The 13409-nt window shown below is 42.0% G+C and overlaps 1 gene segment (V, D, J or C); it reads left to right on the top strand.

Annotated features, from left to right (window-relative positions):
• Positions 1-3514: 3514 nt before the first annotated feature.
• LOC137013946 (immunoglobulin heavy constant mu-like) lies at positions 3515-6270 on the top strand. The segment is given in 5 exon segments: positions 3515-3773; positions 3908-4198; positions 4353-4670; positions 4770-5060; positions 6077-6270. Coding segments are annotated over 5 exon segments (1353 nt in total).
• The last annotated feature ends 7139 nt before the right edge of the window (positions 6271-13409 follow it).

The raw sequence follows: 13409 nt of genomic DNA, 5'->3' as shown, positions 1-13409 counted from the left end.
TCAGGATGTAAGCACTATGAAATGAATGACCACAGGTGAGAACCTTTTTTTTTTTACAACAACAATGGAAGACATTGCAGAGAGAGGAAGAGGAAGAGGAAGAGGAAGAGGAAGAGGAAGAGGGAGGTTGAGAATAAGAGGGGGAGGAAGAGTGAGAGGTAGAGCAGGTAGAGGAGTTCATGGCCAAAGAAGACAAACACTTTCAAATGAAATCAGAGCAACCTTAGTAGATCATGTCATCAACCATGGGTTGACAATGCGTGAGGCTGGACAGAGAGTGCAGCCAAACTTGAGCCGTTTTACTGTCGCCTCTGTCATCCGGACCTTTAGACTGGAGAACAGGTATGTAACCAAAATTTCATGTAGTACACATGTAGTATACCCCATGTCATAGTGTATCAGTTGGGTGACACCTGTTTACTTAGTGTATGACATCAGCCATTCATGAACTGTACAAGTTTCCTGTACAATGTACTCTACTGTGGGGGAAAATATTTAGGCTGCATTGTCCAAGCCCTATATATATTTTTATTTTATTTTTTCTAAAGGACTGAGAGACGACACCATGGTGGAGGAAGGGGCCAAATGTTCACCAGGGTACAGGAAGCTGCCATTGTAAACTTGGTTTTGGAAAATAATGAAATCAGATTACGAGAAATTCAAAGCCACATCATCCAAGACAACACCTTATTCAACAACATTCAACGAGTTAGTCTGTCCACATTGGCTCGCATTCTCAAGCGAAACCAAATCAGAATGAAACCACTTTATAAGGTGCCGTTTGAGAGAAACTCTCAAAGAAACAAAGAGTTCAGACGAGCATATGTGGATGTAAGTACTATATTGACTGCAGTACACTACACACAACATTGTTTCCCAGTGTACTGGATAACACCATATTGAGTGATTTTTGTTCTTTGTTTTCAGGGAGTACTGGAAATGGATGCTCATGCAATCCCACATGAGTTCATCTTTATAGATGAGGCTGGGTTCAACCTAGCAAAGACCAGAAGAAGAGGGAGAAACCTCATTGGCCACAGAGCCATTATAGATGTTCCTGGCCAACGTGGTGGGAACATCACAATGTGCGCTGCCATCTCCAATATGCATGGTGTCCTCCACCGTCATGCCAAACTTGGACCATACAACACAGCCCATATTCTCACATTTCTGGACAGACTTCACAACATTCTCATACCACCAGAGCGTATGAATGATGCAGACCATCAAAGAAACCGGTATGTTGTAGTATGGGACAACGTGAGCTTTCATCGTGCAGCCCCAGTCCAAAACTGGTTTGCTGACCACCCAACATTTCTCGTGCAATACCTCCCACCATACTCCCCATTTCTGAACCCCATAGAAGAATTCTTTTCGGCATGGCGGTGGAAGGTATACGACCGGCAGCCCTTTGTGCGCATGCCTCTTGTGCAGGCCATGGAAGAGGCATGTGATGAGATTGATGTGGGTGCAATTCAGGGATGGATAAGGCACTCAAGGCGCTTCTTCCCTCGATGTCTGGCAAGGGAAGATATTGCCTGTGATGTTGACGAGGCGTTGTGGCCAGACCCGGCTGTGCGGCAAGATGCTGTCTAATTATTTTTCTTGCCTTTTTTTGTTTTTTTTACTGTAATATTTTTTTTTTTCAGAAATTTTCTTTTTCAGTTTACTTTTTTTGTAAGAATATTTTTGTTCAGTCCCATGTAAATATATCTGCTGTGCTTATGTTGTACTGACTTGTTTACTGTAGTGAAGGAAAAAAAATAAAAATGTTGCAACAGAATGTGTGTGTATCTGCAAATATTTCTGTGCATGTGAACAATCTGATACATATTTTAGTATTATGGCAAAGCATACTAAAGATAGGGGTGCTTTTCATTATGCCCAACAGTGTGTAGGTGGTTAGGCAAGAATCTGGTAATATGAATGAAGTGTGTGCCATTTCATGCAAAAGTTTGATTTTGATAATGCTCTGTGTAGTTTCGGTTGCAGTGCTTCATTTTGCAGGATATATGAGGTATTTTGCAGTTTGGGTGTGTGGTTTTGTGAATTGTGTTAAGTGTTTTGATAAAACCAGACTAGTTTGAAAAATTGTGTGTTAGCAATTGGAAAAAACTGTAATGTCAACAGTTCAAACGGTTACAGATTTTATTAAAAACATTATCAACTGAGCTTTAATATATAGGCCTAATGAGAAACTTTCTCGTAATAATGATCTTAGGCCATATCTCCCATAACAATGAAAAACTTTGTCTTAGCTACTGAGAAACTTTCTCATAATAAAACTTTATCGTTGACTTATACTTTTGAGAAAATGTAATTATACTAAATGGTATATGTAAATGTAGTCTATTTCTTCTTCTACCTCATGAATGTCGTAAGGACATTTAACTTTGAATTACAAAATTACAAAACTGTAATAGGCTCGGTATTCAGCGGTCTGACTGAACCAGTGTTATTCGGGGAAAAAAAGACCTTTGCCTGGTATGTTTCTCACCTATTAGCTCGCGGACTCGCTCTTTCGTTTAAATGTAAATAGGGTCATCTTGCGTTTCAGTTATGAATTGTAGTGAAAATAACATACGCCATTTATAAATGTAATATTGTTGCCGTGTTTTTCCTGTTGCTAAACCGATTGTTTTGCAAAACTTTTAAGGTTTTTACGGTTTTAGTCAGTAGCTGTAGCTAAATATAGCCAAGTTCCATTTGTTGAGGTCTGAATGACTGAGGTTATGACGTTACAGCGTGTAAATAGGCTATGCATTGGCGTATTTGAATGTAGTCAGTTGTAAATTTTGAAGTAGGCCTAGATTATACTACAGAGCCCCAGACATGACATGCAGGAAAAAAAATACTAGGCTAAATCGTTCCCTCGATTTACTAAATCGTGCGCACGTTTTAATTTTTTTTTTTAATTGCATGTCATGTGCGGGGCTCCATACTACACAGTTTGAGTTATGCTACAATTAGTGTTATATAACTATATAGTTTCAATTAGGAGAATTCTGATTGCTGGTGCTGATGGGATGGTAGATCATTGACACTGGGAGCTGGGCCATTGCCCTACTGAATATGAGCAAAACAGGTTTTGGGCACTCGATTTTAATATTTTATTAGACAACTAATATATTACTCAATTTAATTAAAAAACATTTAATTAAAAAGAACATAGGCTAATAGCTTACTTTTCACAAATATTTTGCAAGACATTTGCTCAAGGGCAATGTGACATTAGCATTTGGGATATATTCACCAATCGCTAATTGTTTAAAGTTTCAAACCAGGACAATGTGGCTGTGGATTTCATTTCAGTAATTATTTTATTTTATTTTGATTTGTTGATTTACAATAATAACTAATTTATTCATTAATCCTGATGCTGAAGCACCTGCTATGTCCAGTAAGTAGGTCCACTGTATTTTGCTTCATCGGTGTGTGTGTATACTAACCTGCATGTGTTTTGTGTGGTTTCACCCTTTTAGGTGTAGATCCCAAACCCCCAGTAGTGTCTATGATGTCTCCATGTCAATCTTCATCAGATACCCTAATTCTTGGCTGTCTGGCCTCTGGGTTTTTACCTGCTGAATCTGTCAGATTCAAATGGATGGATCAGAAAGGAAATGCCTTGACTGATTTCATCCAGTACCCTACCGAAACAACTGGAGGCAAGATGTTGACAATCAGCCACATAACTATTAATCAAGCGAATCAAAGTAAAATTATGTGTGCTGCAGAACACCCACTGAAAACAGTCAGCGAAACATTCATAACAGGTAACAACAAACCAGACATTCCTTAATGGACATTTATCTAAACTGTTGTGGTAAAATTAGGGAAATTTTAAGATTGCAAAATGTCAGATGTCCTCCACATAGTTTAATCGTATATAAACTTGTTTTAATTGCAGTGACTCCACAAACACCAACCCTGAGTTTGGTTCCTGTTGTAACTCCAAAAAGAACATCTGTCATGTGTGTTATTGAGGATTTCTACCCCAAAAACCTCGCTGTACAATGGAAAGTAAACAATAACATCACAAGCCAGCTAAAACCGGAAAGCAAACTAAATAAAGATACAGGTCTTTACACAGCATACAGTTTTTATGAAGTCAGCACTGAGACTTGGCATACAAAAACTGACTATACCTGTGAGGTCACACATCAGAAAAATAAGATTCCTGTGACAAAGAACTTCGAAGGTAAATCATTTAATGCTGATTTGCTCTCTCTAGTTCACGCTCTCACTTCTGTTTCAAATTCACACAAAGATACACTCCTTCAAACCCAATTCACAGATATACAACAATTCAAATTTACACATGGAGTCATATTTACTTTCTTACTCCCTTGTAGCTAAATTAACATTGCTGCTGAAGCCACCAATTGAGAGAGAACTATTTCTCAATAACAAAGTTATTTTGCAAGCTGTTGTTTCTGGAGAAGTAAAAAAGACAGTGCAAGAAGCTTCAGTATCGTGCACAGTGAAAGATGTAAAAGTAGCGGATATCACACCAGGAAATATTGTCTCTTCTAAAGACACTCCACCGTTTATAATCCACAATGTCACCATTGATACACAGAAATGGTTTAATGGTGAAACTGTCACCTGCACCATCCATGACACAAATAATAACAGAGACATCAAGAAGGAAATCCATTTTAATAAAGGAGGTAAGTCAATGTAACTTCCAAATAATTGACTTTGTGGCTGTATGTGCATTTGTAGATTTATTGAATATTTTAATGAATCTTTTTTTTTATCCAATTCAGATAAAAGCAAACCCAAAGTTACAATTTACAAACCTGATAATGGCACAGATCTGGTGTGTGAGGTCACAATCCCTAAACTTGGCGATGTCTATATCATGTGGATGGTGGGTAATGAGTCTATTGAGGGCAAAACCAGTGCTCCCATCCTTCGAGAGGACTCCACATCTGTTGTCAGCATCCTAACAATCCCAAAGAAAACATATGAAAAACCCCAAACCACCTTCACTTGCGCAGTCAAACATGCCAACATGGACAATATGGCATCTCCACTACAAGTGACAACAAGCCTAAGTAAAAATATAGAATGTCCAATTGATTATTAGCAATCATGAAAAATCATAACATTTCGGTGCTTTTGTCCTGTTGCTTTCTTGTCAAGATATGTATCTTTGATGTTGTTTTTGTGCATATTTCTGTATGTCTGTATCACTTATACTGCATGGGTCAAACATCAAAGCCATATTAAACTCAAAACTATGTTTAAATAATTGCATGCAAATAAATATGGACTAAAATATAATCAGCATAATATCAGAGTGAAGAAAAAAAGAAAAAAAAAAAACAGTTTTCAAGAGAGAAATTAATTCTGACCTGTGTGAATGTGATACCTTTCTTAAAACTGCTCATTTATGTTTTGTCCTGTGCTTACTGTGCTGCTGTTTGCATTTTCATGCCCTCTGATATAACAGTTTTATGTTCTGTGTTTCACATCCAAAATAATTCATTTCAATTTGACTTTATGTTGTTACAATATTAAGCAATAAATCTTTGTGTTTGCATGATTTCGTTCAGCTCTCATGTTTCTTGCAGTCACTTTGTGTGCTTTATTTTCTGGTTTTGGTTTTTAAAGAAACAAGAATATTTTTCATATCCATTCAGCATTCAGATTTTTGTTGTTGTAAGGATGTGTGATATTTTATGTGTATTATCAGTGAGTCAGTATTATATACTGTCTGAGCTGAAAATTGAAGGTTACTTGACAGCTGCATATTATAAATGTAAGAATATGCTTATGCGTATTTTATCTAATGTATGGTGCAATGGACTAACAATGAGTAACATAGTCATGGCAATGTATATGTTTGTCTCTTCTGTGTACTCTGCTGTTTGTGCAAATGAATGTATGCAAGTACATTTCTGCAGTACATGTGGCCACTGTGTTCTTGAGTGTTTAATGTCACACTCTTAGAAGCCTATAGAAAAGACCTTACATTCAGGATGATTTATGATCTTCTACATGTGTTGCACAATGCTTATCATGTACATTTATTTATTTATTTATTTATTTTTATTTTTTATTTTTTCAGCGGAGCCACCTGAGCCAGAGAAGGGTTTTGCTCTGAACTGTAATAAGGATGTTCTGGAGGAGGATGAGTTCAGAAGTCTCTGGTCCACTGCCACTTCATTCATCTTCCTCTTCCTCTTTTCTCTGACCTACAGCGCTGTACTCAGCCTCTTAAGGGTAACCCAAATATCAATAAATAGAGCACATGATAATTAAGCTACAGTTATAATGACTCTACTTTGGATTGTATTATGTAATTAAAGTCTATTTATATTATTGTTTTTTTGTTTGTTTGTTTGTTTGTTTTCCAGATGAAGCAGTGATGATTTTTTAAAAGAACTTCTGAAGACTCCAAGGTTTCTGATGGTGTTGATTCTACATGATTTCCCTCTATGCACACATTTTTGAAGATAATGACAAATATGTACTCAGTGTTCACACTCATCAATAAAGTCTTATTATGTCTACTCTTTCAGGTTATCTAGATTTTATTCCTTCAAATATTTTATCTTACAATTAACATTATCTTGCAGTTTCAGTAGATGTGATAGGTCCTTCAGAACATAAAATGTGAAAGTATTACTTACAAACTATACATGCACTGAATAAAATGGTGAAACAATTTCCATTCTGAGATTGCTAGTAAAATTCACAATTAATTACAAGGAAATGGCAAGTCACAAACTGAATTAAGTGTGAGATTTTGAAGTAGAAAGACTGAAATAGTATTTTCTTGAAAACATACTCCAGTAATCTTAAGGCATCTTTACACAGACGATTTATGGCTGTTCTGAAGCGGGTCTGTACCTGCTCAGCATGGGCGTAGGTTTGGTCTCAGCTTTGGTGGGGACACCACCCCCCCCCAGCCCCAGCCCCCGGAATTCTTTTGTTGTAAGATACCAGTGATTTAATGGTAATTTCCTTTTTTATTTCAGACTGTTGTCAATACAGAATATCACAATACAAAAGTGAATCTACTTCATCTCATTATATTGTATCCTGAGTCAGGATTCCTGACCCCGATATACCATCCTGTATACTGTCCATAAAGAACTAGTGGGCAATTCCAGCGTTACGGACGTGACAAAAAAAGTCACAAAATTTTGGGTGACAACATATTTTTTAAGAATTCTGTGAATTACATTGCGCAAATCAAAAGTAATACTGCCCAGCTAATTTGGTTGGCTCTCCACAGAGCAAAAAATTATACTTTTATTTCATTTTTCGTGTTTGCATAAATGAGGAAAAAACAACGTTACGGATGTGACAGTTTTCCATTACGGATGTGACCTGTCTGAAAGCGGCACATAAGGCTGCTTTAAAACTGCTTTAAAACTTTCACAGAGACCTCAAGCAGGCATTTAAACCACCAAATACTGAAATCTGGGATACCAGTATAAGACTGCACGATTTATCAACATTTTACTAAAGTTTATACCAGGGCTTAAAAACGAAAATTAAATCACTCCACTCCGAGCAGAATCGGTATTTTAACGTTTCTGTTCCTGTCACGATCACCTGTGAGAGTGCCCTTCAGCCTCTGGAGGGCACTCCTTCCCGGACTCTCTGTTTCACCCATTTTATGAACTACACTTCCCATACATACTCCCCGGACTAATCACCATTCGTCATTGCACTCAGCTGTTTGTTATTTTGTCATTAGTGTCTGTGTATTTAATCTGAGTTGTTTCTGTCTGTTCTTGTGGTTCATTGTTGAATGTCACCCTGGAGTCTGATCCCTGGTTTTCATGTTTCCCCGTTTTGGTTTGTAGTTTCTTGTTTCGTGTTTCTTGTTTTATGTTTGGACTGTTGTTTTGGATTCTGACCCCTGCCTGTACTCTGGATTACGCCTTATGGAATAGCCCTCAATAAACACCTTTGCTGCACTTGGATCTTCCTTTTGCCTTTCCGTTCCGTGACAGAATGAACCACCACTTAAGATCCAGCAGCACGAGGACTATTTTATCAGGCACATGCAGGGAGCGTGTGGCTCTGCTTGGGGCAGTGATGGCGTTACGCCAGGAGGGAGAAGAGGTAGGATGCTTCGCCACAGTCTTTTGGACGATGGCGGTGGGGCTGAGGTACAACGATGCAGCACTGAAGGATATTTTTAATTGCTGCATTGATGATCCTCTATCTCAGTGTGAGATGGAAGGGCTACAGGACTTGGATTTCTGGAGATTCGCCGCCTATCTCCGCCATCGGGTAGATTGGGCCTCACCAAGTCAACCAGGCAGTGTGCATGCTCCAGATCATGAATCAGTCTCTGAAGTCACAGGGGAGGTGGGCACTGAGCCTCAGCTTCACCCCGGTAAGGGGAGGAGGAGGAGAAGGAAGAAGGCTTCCTTCGGACGTCAAGGCCCGGAGGCCGCTCCAGTCAGTGAGCCCGCTCCAGTTAGTGAGTCCACTCCAGAGTCCGCTCCAGTCAGTGAGTCCACTCCAGAGTCCGCTCCAGTCAGTGAATACACTCCAGAGCCCGCTCCAGTCAGTGAGTCCACTCCAGAGCCCGCTCCAGTCAGTGAGTCCACTCCAGAGCCCGCTCCAGTCAGTGAGTCCACTCCAGAGCCCGCTTCAGTCAGTGAGTCCGCTCCAGTCAGTGAGTCTACTCCAGAGTCTGCTCCAGTCAGTGAGTCCACTCCAGAGCCTGCTCCAGTCAGTGAGTCCACTCCAGAGCCTGCTCCAGTCAGTGAGTCCACTCCAGAGCCTGCTCCAGTCAGTGAGTCCACTCCAGAGCCTGCTCCAGTCAGTGAGTCCACTCCAGAGCCTGCTCCAGTCAGTGAGTCCACTCCAGAGCCCGCTCCAGTCAGTGAGTCCACTCCAGAGCCCGCTCCAGTCAGTGAGTCCACTCCAGAGCCCGCTTCAGTCAGTGAGTCCGCTCCAGTCAGTGAGTCCACTCCAGAGCCCGCTCCAGTCAGTGAGTCCAATCCAGCCAGTGAGGCCATTTTCGGTAAGACACCGCCTCACCCTCATAAGTGGAGGAGAAGGAGGAAATGGGCTTCCTCCATCCTACAAGACCTGTAGACCACTCTAGTGGTTGATCGTGGGTTCTCCAAGCGTCTTTCCCTGCCGGCGCCACCGGAGCGCCTTGCCCTGCCGGCGCCACCGAAGCGCCTTGCCCTGCCGCCGGCGCCAACGAAGCGCCTTGCCCTGCCGCCGGCGCCAACGAAGCGCCTTGCCCTGCCGCCGGCGCCAACGAAGCGCCTTGCCCTGCCGCCGGCGCCAACGAAGCGCCTTGCCCTGCCGCCGGCGCCAACGAAGCGCCTTGCCCTGCCGCCGGCGCCAACGAAGCGCCTTGCCCTGCCGCCGGCGCCAACGAAGCGCCTTGCCCTGCCGCCGGCGCCAACGAAGCGCCTTGCCCTGCCGCCGGCGCCAACGAAGCGCCTTGCCCTGCCGCCGGCGCCAACGAAGCGCGAGCCCGCTGCCGTCCCGGAGCAGCCCGAGCCCGCTGCCGTCCCGGAGCAGCCCGAGCCCGCTGCCTTCACCGAGCTGTCCGTTCTCCCTGATACGGCCACGGAGGCCGTCACCGAGCTGCCCGCTCTCCCTGATACGGCCACGGAGCAACCTTGGTCTGCCCTGCCGCCGCCGCCGCCCAGACCTTCTGCCCTGCCGCCGCCGCCCAGACCTTCTGCCCTGCCGCCGCCGCCCAGACCTTCTGCCCTGCCGCCGCCGCCCAGACCTTCTGCCCTGCCGCCGTCATCCAAGCCTTCTGTCTTGCCGCCACTGCCCGGGCCGTCTGACCCGCTGGAACCAGCCTGGTCGGTTCCTCCAGCGCCACCCTGGCAATCAGCCAGGACTCCAGACCCACTGGAACCAGCCTGGTCGGTTCCTCCAGCGCCACCCTGGCAATCAGCCAGGACTCCAGACCCACTGGAACCAGCCTGGTCAGTTCCTCCAGCACCACCCTGGCAATCAGCCAGGACTCCAAGCCTGCCAGCGCCCGCCTGGTCAGTTCCTCCAGCACCGCCCTGGTGTTCAGTACCCGGGATCTGGCCCACCATCCCTCCCCCTGATCCTCCTCCGGTCCACCTCCCTCCTGAGTTTTTTGTGTTTTTGTTTGTTGTCTGGTGGAGCGTCTGGTAGCCGCTCCTTTGAGGGGGGGGTAATGTCACGATCACCTGTGAGAGTGCCCTTCAGCCTCTGGAGGGCACTCCTTCCCGGACTCTCTGTTTCACCCATTTTATGAACTACACTTCCCATACATACTCCCCGGACTAATCACCATTCGTCATTGCACTCAGCTGTTTGTTATTTTGTCATTAGTGTCTGTGTATTTAATCTGAGTTGTTTCTGTCTGTTCTTGTGGTTCATTGTTGAATGTCACCCTGGAGTCTGATCCCTGGTTTTCATGTTTCCCCGTTTTGGTTTGTAGTTTTTTGTTTCGTGTTTCTTGTTTTATGTTTAGACTGTTGTTTTGGATTCTGACCTCTGCCTGTACTCTGGATTACGCCTTATGGAATAGCCCTCAATAAACACCTTTGCTGCACTTGGATCTTCCTTTTGCCTTTCCGTTCCGTGACAGTTCCAGCGTTCCTTCTGTATTATAAACGTTCTGAAACTGGTTTGATTAGAAAAATAAATGTTAATAACATTTGATGTTATTATTGAATAATATTAGGCTAGTAGGCCTATATATGCTATAATGTTTAGTTATTTGATATCGCAGACTAAATACCGGCAGGCAGGAATAACTATATGCTAATTTACCGGTACTCATTAAAACCAAATATGTTCATCAGTGATTGTACATCAAGAGCAAGGACAAACCTTGTGTGCATTTTGTTTTGTGCTTTTTTTTTTTTTTTTTTTTCTTTTAGGTACAATTATTCTCTGAGTTTAAGTATAATTTCTGAGACGTTCCAGAAAAATTCTCGCAGAGAGACAGCTGAATGCGCACGCAGTTCTTTCATTTAATTATTTTATTTTACAAAAGTACAATGGTTTGTTGTTATTGTGAGCGTACACAAATAAAAGTAGACCATTTGTAGTCTTGCACTAGTCTATAGGCTATCGCCATATAAAATGAGGGAAGGCCTGTTTTCAGTTGTTTCAGCTGTCATGAGGAAAAAATCCATCATAAAGCGCCGGCGCGTTCGTCGGCCAGAGGGATAAAATTTAGCAAATTTAGTTTAATATTTATAGTGGGCTATAGCCTATTATTATTATTATTATTATTATTATTTAATTTCATCTCGATGATTATGATAATTGAATAGCATGACGGATGCGCAATGTTGGGAGACATGCAGCGGGTCAGACTTGAGTTTGACCACTTCATTAAGTTTTGTTTTATAGTAAGTCTTTCTTTAAAGTGAATTTCGTTTTGTAGAAATTGTATCTTAATTTCAATCAATGTTTCATCAACCAATTGCCTATATTTAATAAATGGGAAGAAAACCAAGAACGTCGGGTGTGGAATGGATTGAAGTGCGTATGAAGCCATATTTCCGCGGCCTTTGAATAAGACTGAAGCAATAGACGTCTTTTTTTTTTTTTTTTTTTTTACAAATTTATTTTATTACTTAATTAATCGATAAGATATTTTGGGTCTAACAATATAGGCTATTTTAGCTGGTCTAACAATATATTTTCAGTTATTTCGATCGGTGCATAATCGTTCAATTCATGTATAGTAAAAAAAAAAACAACAACTCTAGACTTATTGGCTAGGCATGGAAAAGTCCCGGTAGCTGACAATTAGCAGAGCTGGCGATGGGGTAAATACTCTTGGGCAATATATAATAATAATAATAATAATAATAATAATAATAATAATAATAATAATAATAATAATAATAATGTCTCAGCAAAGACTGAAAATGTTTCCCCTTTTTGTAATTTAGCACTAGCCTATTGATCTTCTGCTTTCATTTTTGGGCTTCAGTTGGATGCTTTATTTTCATCTTTAGTCAATAGGTTGCTTCTTATGTCCCCTTTCTTCTTCATGGGTGGCATCTACAAAGTACAAAAAGGGGCAAAAAAACACGGAATATTAAAATGTTTTTACTTTGGCCTTTGTAGCTATGTTGCAGAGAGACAGCCCTGGTAACTTACCGTCGGCGTCGTCAACATGCGCGCGCACGCACACACGCCAACCGCTCGCTGCTAGTGCGAGCACAAAAGTAGTCCCGGCCCGCGCGTGTAGCCTGTCAGATACCCCGCCGCCAATCAAATTACGGCGTTTCTTGTACTGTCGTTGTCCTGACCAGGGACGTGCACAGGAATTTTGAGGGGCAGTTGCTCTGACCTAAAAAAAGGGCACTCCCCTACCAACCCTAATAATAATTCAACGGCCCGTCGTCAATTATTCCTTACTTGAATCACAGCTTAAATAGTGTTTTGACATGGACAACCCAAGTGCATTTATACCTCAAACTTGCGTCTAGTTAACTTTCTAAAGTAGCAATCGCTTCTCGGGTCGACATTAACACACTGACAAAATTATATTATAATTAAAAATATTTTTATACCACTTTTTAATGTGTGATTGTGTAAAGGTTTTCACGAGATACCAACCTTTCGCGAACTTGCTTCCAACACTCGTTCTCATGGAGGCGCGGTGTGCACGGAGGGGAGGGGCTGTGCGTGCGCGAGTATGTGAGAGAGACGCGTGAGTGAGAGACGCAGGGAAATGAAATGCAGCTGAATGTTTGCTCTAAGAAAGACATTGACAAAGACGAAAACTAAGGACATTTAATCTATAATTTTATTTTATTTTAGTTAGTTTTGCCAAACACACATTACAGTTTTGGTTAGTTATCGTTTTTTTGTAATGCCTCGTTTTTATTTTTATTTCAGTTAACGACGATGTTTTTCCCCACCTACTTTTCGTTTTTTCGTTCGTTTTCATTAACGATTATAACCTTACTCACCTTTCCGACAACGTTAAGTCGTCTAACCCGACAACCGCGACAATCTCCTTCTAGTGCCGCTCATGCAGGCTCAGCTCAGGTGCCGGTCGCGTGCAGCGCTGCAGCCTCGTAAACAGAGTTTGCCCTTCCCCTACTGACTTTCACTTTCGGACGGGTGCCCGAATATGGAAGTGAATGAGGCTTTGTGATTTTTTTTATGTATTTATTTATTTTATCTAGGCCTAAGTGAAATTCTGCATCCATTGTACGATTTTTTTATTTATTTTTTTCCACCTTGGAAGGGCAACGTGAGTCGAGAAGGGCATATGGGCAGTTGCCCGGGCAACCTGAGCAACCCCCCTGTGCACGTCCCTGGTCCTGACCGTTAGAATCGATCCAAAAACCAGTGCAAAGATCCAAATAGCAGTTTAAAGGAGCTTGCTAAATATTGGTGGGGACAAATTTGTCATCTCAAAATATTGGTAGGGACTAGTACCTAACGTCCCC

Source organism: Chanodichthys erythropterus, chromosome 3, assembly GCF_024489055.1.
Source record: "Chanodichthys erythropterus isolate Z2021 chromosome 3, ASM2448905v1, whole genome shotgun sequence".
Classification (NCBI taxonomy): domain Eukaryota; kingdom Metazoa; phylum Chordata; class Actinopteri; order Cypriniformes; family Xenocyprididae; genus Chanodichthys; species Chanodichthys erythropterus.
This window is presented reverse-complemented; position numbering and strand designations above follow the sequence as displayed.